This window comes from Anolis sagrei, chromosome 2, assembly GCF_037176765.1.
Source record: "Anolis sagrei isolate rAnoSag1 chromosome 2, rAnoSag1.mat, whole genome shotgun sequence".
Classification (NCBI taxonomy): domain Eukaryota; kingdom Metazoa; phylum Chordata; class Lepidosauria; order Squamata; family Dactyloidae; genus Anolis; species Anolis sagrei.
This window is the reverse complement of record NC_090022.1, coordinates 239853367-239867942: the sequence shown is the minus strand read 5'-3', so window position 1 is coordinate 239867942 and position 14576 is coordinate 239853367. Positions and strand designations below refer to the sequence as shown.

At 37.7% G+C, this 14576-nt stretch overlaps 1 protein-coding gene across 1 annotated transcript in view; it reads left to right on the top strand.

Moving 5' to 3' along the window:
- The window catches only part of SNX24 (sorting nexin 24), a 78091-nt gene extending 64001 nt beyond the window's left edge, over positions 1-14090 (top strand). Inside the window, exons 4-7 of the mRNA XM_060761963.2 lie at positions 7835-7929; positions 9481-9513; positions 10757-10821; positions 12775-14090. Coding sequence (XP_060617946.1) covers positions 7835-7929; positions 9481-9513; positions 10757-10821; positions 12775-12845 — 264 coding nt within the window. The 3' untranslated portion in view covers positions 12846-14090. The remainder of the gene's footprint in view (positions 1-7834; positions 7930-9480; positions 9514-10756; positions 10822-12774) is intronic.
- The last annotated feature ends 486 nt before the right edge of the window (positions 14091-14576 follow it).

Here is a 14576-nt window from a genome sequence, read left to right as displayed (position 1 = left end):
ACCCAAAAGTAAAGGAACCCAAATCCTGCTGATTCAGTGAGTCTTTTCTAGTAGGGATGAATCTGTGCATCTCTCCCTCATGTTACATATTGTGTTTGCATTCCATATAATATCTTCATTTACTTAATATGCATGGCTTCTTACTTTTTTTAGTATAATTATGGTTTGAAAGACCGCTCCCCTTTATTATATCAGTTCTGCTCAGCATTTGGTTTTTCTTCTTCTTTGTGCTACAGAACTAGATTTAGTCTCAAGTTTTGTAAGAGTAGGTGTATTGGCATCCCATTTGGCCAGTTGGCCTGTCATTTCTTTTTCTTGGGATTCAGAGTCATGCTAAGAGGTATCAGAAGAGGAATGTGATTGGTATATTGGTTGGTCGATTGAATGCAGAGAGAGCTTAACACAACAGAAAGCTTTCTCTCTTTATGAACTTTCAAATGGTACCCCTCCTGCACAAACCACTAAACAAGTTCAAGAGAGGAAAGTGTGTACTTGCTAAAACCAATGATATAAATAGTACCTATATTCTGAGAATATGTGCTTCCCAGTGTGTTTGCATGTATGGATATATAGTGGCACAGGTATATATGTTAATACACTTCTTGAGTTTGGTTGATTTCTGGTTCAAATGTTTCACTGGAAATATATTCTTGTGCTCCTTTCATTTTTGCTTTTAAGTGTGATCATAGTCTTTTATTTCTTGAAACTTTATTTTCTCATCACAATATCACTAATATATACACATAGAGACTATTTTCTTCAGTTGTACAGGATGCTGGTTATAAAGTGTGATTACTACTAACTGTTAAGAGTATCTCCTATTGTTATTTAAAAAGAAAACACAGGAAATTATTTTGTATTGCGGTGCTGGAGAGGAAAATATGAATTAGCAAGATGTGCTTGCTGTCCCTTTAGAAATGTACATTAAAAGTGTTCAGTCTTGGATAGAAAAATACATTACAAACTGCTATGTTTTTATATATAATGTTCTTTTGCTAACTTTTTAAATCCTTGTTAGACCTCTTTAAACGACTGCTGAAGACAAGGGAAACAGGAATATATACTACAAAGTGTTCTATAAAGACTATGGGTTTAAGTCCCAGTGGAGGCTGACGCTCCAGCCTACTTACTGTAGCTAGGATTTATTGATTTTTCTTCTCCCCCATTTTTAGCAGCACCACTGAATTAGATATTGTGAAGCATCTTTCCTTGTGAAGAGAGGAAAAAACTGTCATGAACTTTTTCACCCTAACAGTAGGGCATTTCAAACTAAAAGATTGCAAAATAAAAGGCATTTAAACCTTCAAAAAGCACCAACGTTTTAGTATATAACACAAAGGGTGTTCTGGTTTGAATACAGTTGTGGGTCTTGGGGAACTAGATTTGGATGATTAGGGAGGAGGGGATGCATTTTTAGAGCTGTTTTGTGTGTTAAAAAGAAAATCAATCAGTGAAAACAATGCAATCCTCTGGTGCGTTCTCAGAAGGTTAGGGAAATGGTCTTGTCCAAGTTTTCAGCAGGCTGTTCAGCTACAGTTATAATTGGCTGATGAGTAGGTTTGGACCTAACTAGAATGCCAGGGTTCGATTTCACAGTGTCCTTTGTGAAGAAGTGTCACCATTTATGCTGGCTTTCGTGACAATTTTTTAAAAAGGAAACTCGTGGGAAATCATTATGCTGTTTATATGTCTCCCATCCTGGAGAACATTACCCTGTGATATTTTAGCACTGTTTTCCACTGCATGATGGCATCTAGCTAAGGTTAAGGCAGAACAAGTCCCTCTGCAATTTTGTGACTAGATTTTACTTACTGAAGGAGAAAAGATAACTGACAATTAAGAATTTGGGATGTCACCGAGAGAACATGCACAACTAACCAATGACATCCTCTGGGAATATGTTTTTACGAAGCTGAGAATGTACTGAAGAAAAATTGGGATTTTAGGTGGTTTATTACATAATACCATACTGTTGTTTTTTTTAAAAAAATCTGATAAACATTTCTAGGAGTGCTTCTAAGACACAACAACAGAACAAAGGCTAGTTACATGGAAATCATTAATATTTTCCTCTAAAATGGATAGCTATAGGGATACAAAAATGTTTTAAAATGTTTACAAATTGATTTTTCTGCAATTTCCTCCCATCACATTTTGCAAACAATACATGATATTTGCATGTTGTAATAATAATAATAATAACAACAACAACAACAACAACAACAATAACAACAACAATTTTATTTATACCCTGTTCCTATCTCCCCAAGGGGAGATATTATTTTTATTAATATTATAAATATTTTTGTGTAGAAAAAAAAATTCAGCATATAAAACAGATGCATATTTCATGGAGAATAAGTCCTGAACAATAGCACTACTTTCTGCACAGAATATATTTCTGCAGTGAAATATTTTCAGCACAAAAAAATCTGTTTCCTCAGAGAAAATGTAATTCTTGCACACACTCAAAACCACACATGGCATTTCAGCAGAATAAGTCCTGCACAGCAAATAATCCTTTCACATTTTTCCAATACTTTTTGCAGTGGGAAGAAAGTTGCTAAAATTGTTGTTTTGTTCAAGAACTATTTAAACAAAGAGTTATATCCATTAAGGGACCTACTAGTTAGTGAATTATATCATTATGGAACTAAAGGTGAATTGTTAGCAACCATGCATAATTTCATTTTTGCAAATTTAAACTGAATCCAGCTGTTGTGTAACGGGAAAAAATGTCCAAGTACTTCCATGGGGGATCTTTTGCCTGGAGAAGACACTGATAGGCTTCTAGGCATGGTTTCAGTAGGCTAAAGCTTACTCTGCTTGTATTTAAAAGAGTCCTTAATTGCTTGAATAGCTTTCTTGATAGTCTCCTGCAAAACCTGGATTAGTGACTATTAGTGGTTTGGTTAAACAGTGTCTATTGTTATGCAGTTCACATACCTTTTGACTTGCATCCTCCATCACCCCTCCTTCCATGAATAACTGGAATGCAAAGCAAGATGAATTTTGTAGCAGCAGAATGCTGATTTTACAAAATGCAAATGGAAGGCACATTTAATGGAGAATTCTCATTTAAAGGTGAACTGAAAGGCTTTGCACCTGCCAGAATCCCAAAGCTTTATGTCCTGTCTCTAACAATTGACATAAATTGTGGAGATCTGCTTCAATGCCGTATGTCTCTTTCTTCAAGTCAGTTGGCTGTGACCTGATTTTCAGCCACGTTGACCCAATCATGTTACCATGATGGTGGTTTACCATCATGAGAAACATTTTCATATTCTAGTTAGCGTTCACATACATGATGAACCATGTGATTTCTCAGCAGATATCATCTTTCAGTAAAAAATCTTTTTCTGATTTATTGTCTATTCTAAAGCCTTTGTGTGGATCATAACAAACTGTGGCAAGTTCTTGGTAATATGGGGATCCCAAGAATTATTGCCTGTCTCCTGAGGAATCTGTATAATGACCAAGTAGCAACAGTAAGAACTGACCATGGAGCAACAGACTGGTTCAAGATTTGGAAAGGCATGGAGTAGGATTGTATGCTTTCACCCAACCTATTCAACTTGTATACAGAACACATCATGCGATGTGCGGGGCTTGACTAATCCAAGGCTGGAGTTAAAATTGCTCAAAGAAATATTAACAACCTATGCAGATGATACCACTTTGATGACTGAAAGTGAGGAGGAGCTGAGGAGCCTTCTAGTCAAGGTGAAAGAAGGAAGTTCAAAAGCTGGGTTGCAGTTATAACATAGAAAAACCAAGATTATGGCAACCGGATTGATCAATAATTTATTTATTTTATTTATTTCGAGGTTTTATATACCGACCCTCTCACCTTCAAAGAGGGATTCGGACCGGTTCACAACATGTGTTAACATACAAAAAATATACAATAACAACACAATGCCACTTCATTACACGATTAAAATATCAGCACCATAAACATTAAAATATTAACATCCTAGTTAAAAGAGCCAAATCGTCCAACACCATCACAATCACATTCATCATCCTCCTTTCATGTGGGCAAAGAATTAAATCAGTTGTCAAATGCCGCGTTCCACAACCAGGTCTTTGTTAGTTTCCTGAACGTCATGAGGGAGGGGGCAGTTCTAATCTCTAATGGCAGGGAGTTCCAAAGTCGAGGGGCCACCATCGAGAAGGCCCTGTCCCTCGTCCCCACCAGCCGTGCTTGTGCAGGCGGAGGGACCGAGAGCAGGGCACCTCCAGACGATCTTAGTGGTCTTGATGGTTCGTAGGGGAGAATACGTTCGGAGAGGTAAACAGGGCCGGAGTCGTTTAGGGCTTTATAGGTTAACACCAGCACTTTGAATTGTGCTCGGAAGCTAATCGGCAGCCAGTGGAGTTCGAGTAACAGCGGAGTGGTGTGCTCCCTGTATCCCGCACCCGTTAGTAATCTGGCTGCCGCGCGTTGTACTTGCTGCAGCTTCCGGGCAGTCTTCAGAGGCAACCCCACGTAGAGAGCGTTGCAGTAATCTAAGCGGGATGTAACCAAAGCGTGTACTACCATGGCCAAGTCAGCCCTCCCAAGGTACGGACGCAGCTGGCGCACAAGTTTTAATTGTGCGAATGCTCCCCTGACCACCGCTGAAACCTGGGGTTCCAGGCTCAGCGATGAATCCAGGAGAACTCCCAGACTGCGTACCTGTGCTTTTAGGGGGAGTGTGACCCCGTCCAACACAGGCTGTAACCCCGTACCCTGTTCGGCCTTACGACTGACCAGGAGTACCTCTGTCTTGTCTGGATTTAGTTTCAATCTGTTGTCCCTCATCCAGTCCGTGACAGCGGCCAAGCACCGGTTCATGACCTGAACAGCCTCCTTAGTGGCAGGTGGAAATGAGTGATAGAGTTGGACATCATCTGCGTACAGATGACATCGCACCCCAAAACTCCGGGCAAATAGAGGGAGAAAACATGGAGGCAGTGACAGACTTTGTATTTCTAATGCGAAGATCACTGCAGATGCAGACTGCAGCCAGGAAATCAGAAGACATTTAGTTCTTGGGAAGAGAGCAATGAAGAGTAGAGACATCACACTGGCAGCGAAGATCCATATGGTTAAAACAATGGTATTCCCTGTAGTAACCTATGGATGCAAGAGCTGGACCATAAAGAAGGATGAGCGAAGGAAAATAGATGCTTTTGAACTGTGGTGTTGGAGGAAAATTCTGAGAGTGCCTTAGACCTCAAGAAGATCAAACCCATCTACACTTCAGGAAATAAAGCCCGACTACTCATTGACAGGAAGGCTATTAGAAGCAAAGATGAAATACTTTGGCCACATAATGAGAAGACAGGAAAGCTTAGAGAAGACAATGATGCTGGGGAAAATGGAAGGGAAAAGGAAGAAGGGCTGACCAAGGGCAAGATGGATGGATGGAGCTGGGGGTGGCGACGGCTGCCAGGGAGTGTGGGCTGGTCCATGAGGTCATGAAGAGTCGGAAGCGACAGAAAGAATAAACAGCAACAATCATCTTTCATTTTCTTATTACCACCTTGATGTCATAAATGGTGACATTTATTGCTTCTTTGTAATAATTTTAGCTCATTAAAGGATAACAAAAAAGCAAAGTCATAAATCACAAAGTAGAATTCCTATGGGTTTCATATTATTATGAAATAGATATACCCTCACACTTTTCTGAGGTACATCTTTATCATACCTGATCATTCATGTCACCCAATGTGATATGAACGATGACAAGAGAAACTTTTAGATATTTGATTATTGATGAGGCTTACTTGCTGTAGGATTTAGAAAAAATAATCTTCCACTTTTACAATATTTTCAATATGTGCCAGCATCAATGAGCAGCTTTTACTGAACAAGACTGCCTATTAGGCCTGGGTAACAACGGAAAAATTTGTTTCTAAAATCGATTTGTTTTTTGGGGGTTTTTGCGTTTCGTTATTTAAAATAATTACAAAATTTTCCTTTTAAAAAGTTCGATATTTACGAAATTTCGTAAATGTGAAAAAAAATACAAAACATTAACGAATCGATTTCCGAAACAATAACGAATTGATTCGTTAATGGCGGACACGACCGCGAAATACGCTAAAAAACCTCCAAAAACTTCTGAAGCTTCCCTCTCCCTCTGTTGTTGACTGTTGGTGTGATGTTATAATTTTTTTTCACTAATTAAACAAAAAACTTGCCCCAGACATGCGGAAATAATAACGAAACGACCTCGGAACAATAACGAAGCGAATACAATAACGAAATACGAAGCATTTACAAAACGTGTTCAAAAATTCGTTTTTTAAAAAAAAATTGCTCCAGAATGGTTCGTTATCATTTTGTAATTGAAAAAATTAACGAATTATTAACGAATTACGAATTAACGAAACGAAACCGCCCAGCCCTACTGCCTATCACTGCTAGCTCATGCCTTTGTTTTCTCTTGAGTCCGTTCTTGTATTGGGGCCCTTCCAGACAGGCCCTTTATCCCAGGATCTGATCCCAGGTTTTCTTCTTTAAACTGGATTGTATGAGTCCACACTGTCAGATAATCTGGGGTAAACAGAAACCTGGGATTCGATTCTGGGATACAGGGCCTATCTGGAAGGGCCCTTGGTGGACAGAAACATAATCAGGCTTCCATTACCTCTGTCCACCAAGAAAGCACATGGACTTATTGATTGGCAAACAGAAATATAGCTGGACTTCCATCACTTCTCTTTGCCAGAAAGAGTCGAGTGAAGCCCAGCTGCATTTCTGTCCATCAAGAAAGGAAACAGACTCATTCTGCTGAAGAGAGAAAACAACATAGCTTAGCTTCAGTCACTTCTCTTCATGGAGGAAGGAGACAGACTTCTTTCTCAGTGAAGAGTGATGGATGCCTTCACACAGTCAGGCTTCCCACCAAATTTGGCATCCAGGAAGGGAACAGATCGCATCCAACATGTGAGCCTTCCCTTCAGCATGTGAATCATCCCTTCAGCTACTGTCCCTTCAGTGGTGTAGCAGGGGAGCAAAGAGGTAACACTTTGACAGTGCATTGTACAATTTTTCAGATATTCAGATAGAATGCAGGAATTGTATTACTCAGAGGCTCCTAGAATGGATCACTTGTGTAATATGTAGACCTACACTTCTTCTAAAGAACTTGTACAGCTTTTTCCATTACAACTATGAGTTGAATTAGGTTGAGAATGGGTTGCTTGTCTAATTAGGATTTGTATGCATAACAAAGACAATTTACAATACAGTATACATTCTGGCTCTTGAATCCATTTATAACTATCCCCAAATTTGAAATCTGTAATGTTCTTAAAACAGGACCTTTTGGTAATTGAATATTCAGCTCTCTCTCTCTCTCCCTTATTTTGTGTTCGATGTATTGCTAATTAATAGTTTTCTAATTAAATGATTATAAGACCTGCGTTCTGTAGATTGCAATTTGTTGTGAAACATAAGCATTTCATCTCAGTATTGTTGAACGTCACATAGAGAACTTGTGGGTCTGCACTACAGAACTTTGGCCAGGTTGCTATCAGTTTATAGATGAACCAGTGCATTGTAAGCTGATCTGTCAAGCCAAACACTAGCCTCCCCTTGTTGACATGCTCTGAATCTTTCATTAATGAAACCAGCTAGACCCCCAGACACTCAGGAGACTTCTGCTCCCATACTGCCATGATGGATGAGAGTCTTTCAGATCCTAGAAATGAAGTGGTTTTAGTTACTGGCTGTGTTGTTTAAAAAGAGAAATATGCCAGCCCCTTTGTTTGAACATTTACATGATTTGTTTTATGTGCATTACTTTGATTCCTTTTTTTTTTGTTATTGTTGTAGAGTATTATTTTGGATAATGAAGAGCTTCCCAAAATTTTTCTTGACTTCCTCAACGTGCGTCATTTTCCTTCCCTCCCCAAAGCCGAAAGTTGTGGGTAAGAATTTTACCTAAATCTCACAATGCAACATACAAATGAACTAGTTATATACTTTGGGTTTTGTGTGAGAGAGAGAGAGTCAGGAGCAACTTGAGAAACTTTCACTAGAAGCGAAGTATATACTCTGATACAACTCCACATTTAAAAATAGATGCTACATACTTGCAGGACTAATTTCATTTTACACACGCATTTTACAATGGCCAAAATAGATTTGGAAAGGCAGCCCAGTACTTTGTTTTACAGAATAGTCAAAACAACAATTTCACTTATTTTATACATTACCTTTAAAGTTTATTGCTGCTATTGTCATTAAATATTAGTTATTTGTGTTTTTATGTTTTGTAATCCACATTGACTGACTCTTTTATCAAGGGGAAAACTGGGGTAAACATTATTTAGAGGAGGTATGGGATTGCTACTCACTTTCTCCATGCCTGTGACAGAGCAGTGCTACTCAAATTGTGGTCCTTGAACCACTGGCAATCCAATAGTTGATGCTCCAGTGAATTTTCAAGAAAGAAAGATGCATTTGAAGCTAATGGTACAAATGTATTACTAGTTACTGACACATCAGCCGGGGAGACCCTCCTCTTGATCCCACCTCCCTCACAAGCGAGGTTGGTGGGGACAAGAGAGGGCATTCTTAATAGTGGCCTCCTACTTTGGAAGGCCCTCCCCAGGGAAATTAGACATTCAGGAAGAATGTAAAAACCTGGCTCTTAATATTGGCTAAAGATATCAATCTCCCTATTAGACAGGATTTTTAATGGTTATTCGAACTATAATTTATAGCCTGGATACTCTCATCGTAGGAATGGCTGGTTATAAACAGCATTTCATACTGATTTTAGAGTCTTTTAATATGTTTATTTATGTTTACAGTATTGTTCTATATTGTTTTATTAATTGATACGTAGTTATTGTTTGTGTTATATTATTTATTGTATTTGTTTGTTTTGCTGTAAGCCACCCTGAGTCCCCCAGGGGAGAGGGATCAGGATATAAATAAAGCTTATTATTATTATTATTATTAGGGGGAAATTGCCATCAGATAGTCTAGCAATGCTGTGGAAGAATACTTGATTCCATGGAGTCTTCATAGATACCCATAGCTCTAGTGGCTCTCACAGAAATGTACAGTATTATCTACATATGTATATATATATATATTCCATTGAATAGAACAGATTCCAAGGAGATGACATCAAACATTATGATCACCTTGGTGCATACAAGTTCTGGAATGGGTTGAAATGATAAATGCTATACTGCTGGAAATGACTGGCGTTTACTGCTCTACTAGCAGACTATTATGAATCCTGCCCTCTGAAACAATCCCTTATGACAGTAGAATAGAGTATAGAATTATTGGACAACTGGAAGCATTGTTACAATAATTAAATGTAATGTGATCTTAACAATAAGCAGAAAACACCTCATTTATTTTCACACTGGTTAAGTAGTTTTCCTTTGTTGAATATGTAATATGTAAGGATTTCATATTTCCTCAATCTAACCTATTCGGCATGCTTTTTAATATTCCAGTTCTTTTGAAGAAACAGAATCAGAAGAATCAAGGTAAGCAGTTTTACAGAGGAAGCAAACACTTTAAAAATATTATATAATATGAAATTAGAATAACTGTGCATTTTTAAAGTCACATTTAGAAACGTTTCTAGCAAAATATATTTGTACCTCTGAAGTTGTTTTCTGTGCCAAGATAAAGAAAAGTATCACTTTCTGTGAATCTGGCTATTGCGGGTTATTTTTTTTTACTTTTACCCATGAGCACAATCTATCTAAGGTATGCTTTACAACTCTTCCCTTGAAATAAGTGGATGGGATCTAAAATGATCATGCTTAGAACAAGCCCATTTATTTATTTCATGTCAAAAGTATTGCATAAATAAAACAAGTTTAAAACTGATAAAATAGAGGGAGCACAAGTGGCCAAATAATTTTAGACCAAAAATGGGCAACAGCCACCGCATTGTCTGTAGCTTTAAACAATTCTTCCTCTGTGTTTTTCTTTCTTCCACCAATGGATGAACACCAAAGGTCTTTATCAAGACCATCACCAACGATTATGTCTATTCATATAGAAGGTTTGTCACTTGCTAAGGAAGAGCATGCCCACTGAAAATCATGGAACAAACTAGTAATTAGTAACGTAAGCCCTATTGCAACCTAAATTAACTATTATTTATTTATTATTTACAGTATTTATATACCGTTTTCTCACCCCTGGGGGGACTCATAGTGGTTTACACAAAAATAATGGCAAAATGCAATGCCTTACATACATAAACCAAAACTACCCTGACAACTGAGTGTTTTAAATTCCAGATCTTCCTGGGAAGTAAAATTTCATTAAATTCTATCTAAATAGCAGTTTTAGTTTGTTACATAGGTTCCCAATTTCTTATTTTGTGCATCTGTGGCAGCCAAAACAAATTAAATATCGTTAAGTCACGGAGAAAGGGGGGCCATTGTAAGTTGCTGAACTTGCTTTATGGTGAGATGATTCCAGAGCAAGCTATATACATGCATATAAAATATTGTATATTTCAGAGTTGCATCCCTGTTTGGTTATAGACTGGGTCTCATTGATCTTTGTTAAACCTGCTTCTGAGAAAATTCCTTTATTAGAATGGCATCTGACCTTGCTTTCTCAAATAATGTTTTCTTCCTTTTTAATCAAACTAGATTATATAAACAAGGATTATACATAGCTTTACCCTCTCAGTCTATCAAAGCTAGTTTGTAGTGCCTTCAGTTTACTATCCCTTGATGCTGACATGCCTGTTCTTGACCTTTCTAGCAAACTGTCCCACCAGCCTGTGCTTCTGTTCCTAAGGGATCCATATGTCTTGCCTACAGCCAATGGTAATCAAACCTGTCATCTGTTAACAGCTCTTTACTGATCTGACCCTGCACCACAACAACCACATTGTTATTAATGCATGCTGAGCCTCAATTCGAATAATTTGGCAGGATATCGGGAGTTGTGACTTTCCTGTTATGTAAAATAATAGCAGAGAAATTAGGTTTTTATAAGAGAGGAAAACCATGAAGTGTTCTCAAGTGGATTGTGTTTATTAGGAGTTTTAGTCATACTACACATAATGGCAAAGATCCATGCTTAGAATTATTTTATTACTCCCCAAATATGTGACAGAGCATAGTCATAAACAATGCTGCAGTGTGAGAGAAAGTCTTCACTCTTTTCTCTCCACATACAATTTCTCCAACTTCAGTCCGCACAAAAACACACCGTACATTATGTATATTCTAAATATTGGCACTTCCAGTTATTCCAATCATCTTATTCTGGAGTGCAAAACATACCTCACAGGAACCATCAGTCCAGGTTTGTCTCTGAACAAACTGAAGGATGTTAAAAGAGGCAGAAATACTATTTCAAAGTAGCTTTACATGCCTCCGCTATATTCCCATTTTCTGCATTTTTTTCTACATTACACATACTGAGAATGATCAAGCTCTGAGCAGAGACAGAAAGAAGGAGGTAGAAGCCCTGAACAGCTTTAGCAAGGCCAAAAGAATAAGACAAGGAAGCCTCTGTCCCAAGCCATGCCCTGTTACCCTCAAGATTTGTCAGTAATGTGTGTGTTTTTGTAATGGCAAAAATGGGTTTGGAAAATTCAGATTTTTAAATGAACTGCATTGTTCAGATCATGCCCTCCCAAATATGCAGTAAGTTTTGTACGGCTAGATAGTAGTGAAGAACAATATTTGTAAATACATGCCTTTGTTGCAGAGTCTATTACTTTATATCTTCTATTGTAAGACACACACTAACTTCAGTACCACAGACATTTTAAAAAGTTTTACACACACAGACACACACATCTTTTGGAAATGTCTGTGATAATGAAGTCATGTGTGTGTGTGTTTGTGTGTGTATATACACACATACATATACAAAAGCACTTGTGATTCTAAAACACACTTCATTTTTAGAGATGTTTATATGGGGGCATGCATTTTAAAATCGGAGAAATATAGTAGTTTGTTTTTATATAGTTCTGTCTAGAAAAATGTGAACATGTAGTGCTAAGAGAATAAATGTATCTGTCTCATACACACTCACACACAGAGAACCACATATAATATATTGCTATTCAGAATCAAACTGATTTATTAGTTTCCTTTTAGCACTATATTACATGCACAGAGGGAGAGATTATGTGCGCCTTTCTGACATTCTCCAGGGAATGTCATCTTTCTATTAGTATATCATTTCCATTAGTGTATCTGTTGTGATGATTACCATCCCTTGGTTTTAGAAATACCTTCCCTTCCTTTAGATGTAAGAAACTGTCCCTTTTATGTTGGCTCGGCTCATTGCTCTAGGGATGCTTCTGTGATGGTATAAAGCCTCTTCCAGTCAACTTGGACTAAACACTGCTGTAAACTACAATGGAAAAACTGCTGTGAAGTATTCCCAGTAGAAATCTTGGAATTCCTTCAAGTGTATTGAGATTTTGTTAGAAATTGAATTGCCAGTGTAATCCATCTTCCTTGTGAGAAAAGATTCAGATAAAGAGCTGGAGCCTAGCAGCATTAAGTATTAGAACATCCCTTTAAATCAATAAGCTACAAATCTGGCAGAGCATTCAAGCAATGCCCAGTGCTACACTAAAGTGGGTTTAGTGCTGAAACAGCATTACTAATAACACAATCCTGAGCATAGATAAACACAGTGGTGATGCAATATCCTAAATTACACTGGGCCTTTCCTTGTTAAGCTCTACAAAAACATTTATATTGTATTGACATATGTAAGAAAGCAGTTTTTCTTCTCTCTCTTTTTTCCAGATGACTTTCCAAATGTAGTTATTGAAGGTGTTCTTCGTGGATTGTTTTATTCTCACCTACAACCAAGGTAGAAAATGGATTTCGACATACAGTCACGAAAGTACATTCAAATTCCGCTCCTTGAGCTCGGTTTTTAGTAAAACTCAAAACAGTGGGATGTGGAAACACTTATATTTAATGATGGAACTCTTTTTAAAATCTGTGTCACTAATATTGCTGCTTTTAAAATTATGAATGGACAAAACGGCAATTCTGATCAATGTATCTACTGAACTCTAGATATTTAAATCATAAAACTGCTGACAGTCATATACTGAGTATTACACTAATAACTTTCATCATATATTTTATTTTTATTTTTTGGTAATGAAATGATTACATTCAGCCTTTTTCTCACTGTAGTATCCACTGCTGGCAGTGGGTGCCCAGGAAATTTTAGTGTGCAAGACTGAAATAATGTAAAGCTTAAGAAACAAACTGCCAAACCTGGAAATGCAATATAAGCTTATTGTATCAGTATGTCTGATATCACATCATTTCTGCATTATGGAGGATGGAGGGAAATGTTTATATGCTTGAAATTGGGTTCAAATATAGCTTTAGTTCACTTCAGGACCCTGGTCACAATCCTTGTGCTTCCAGATAACATGATGTGCTGATCTACACCATTCCATAACCGAAAACCGACCTACACCATTCCATAACCAAAAACAAGTTTGTCACCAATCGTCTTGTCATTGCTCAGAGATCAACTGTGTAAATCAGTGTTTCACAACATTTGGTCCTCCAGATGTTTTGAACTTCAACTCCCAGAAATCCCAGCCAGCCTTCCAGCTGAAGCCCAAAACACCTGGAGGACCAAAGGTTGCGCAACACTGAGCTAAATGGAACCAAGCATATGAACCAGAGTCCTGTTTGGGAGTTACATCTTTGTAAGTAGACTTACCTTTTTGAGAATTAGAATTGGGCAGTTTCATAGTCTATATCTACAAAAGGACTGCCGTTTCGTGACTGTGTAGCAGAGCCGGTGAAGCAACAATTATGTAATGGAACTGATGCGCAATGGGACAGACTCACAATGAGACATGTGTGACACTAGTCCCGATGCTCATTGGATACCAACACTCATTGGGCATTAATGCTCATTGGGAACTCTTGTTGGCCTCCTGTTACACTTCATCACAATTCACTTACAGGGTTTCTTAGCTTCTGTGCTACATAGCTGAGATACGGAAAATTACATAATGTAGATGATGATAATAGGATTCCAGCAGTATTTTACAAGATATTAAAACTCAAAATAACATTAACATCAACCAGTGTTTTCTTTGTAGTTATTTGCTTCCAAATCTATTTTGTATTCATGGTAACAGTAGTGTGAACTGTCAACTGCCTTCCTCTTCCAAACTCAGTGCCAAACTCTGTAGTGAGGGTTCCCACTTTTCCTAGTGCCTTCCACTTTACTACTTGTCCTCAACTAGATTCTCAATTGACCTCTTCCTGTTTGAAACTCTTTTCCCTTTTTGTAGTGTTTTGTTAATCTAGCTTTTACATTATAGCCTCATCACTGCCTGGCTCATCTGAAAAACCAAAAATATTTTTGAGGTGGATTTATTTTGAAGCTTAAAGTTGTAATCAAACCCAAGTTGCTATTTACACAACACAGGGTGCAGTCATAAGAATGCACTATGAAATTCTGGGATTTGCAGTTGAGAGAGAGGTATTTAAAATTCTCAGCCACAGAGAACTATGTCTCATCAAGTCACAAACCCCAAAGAACATAGTCATGTCAATGAAAGTAG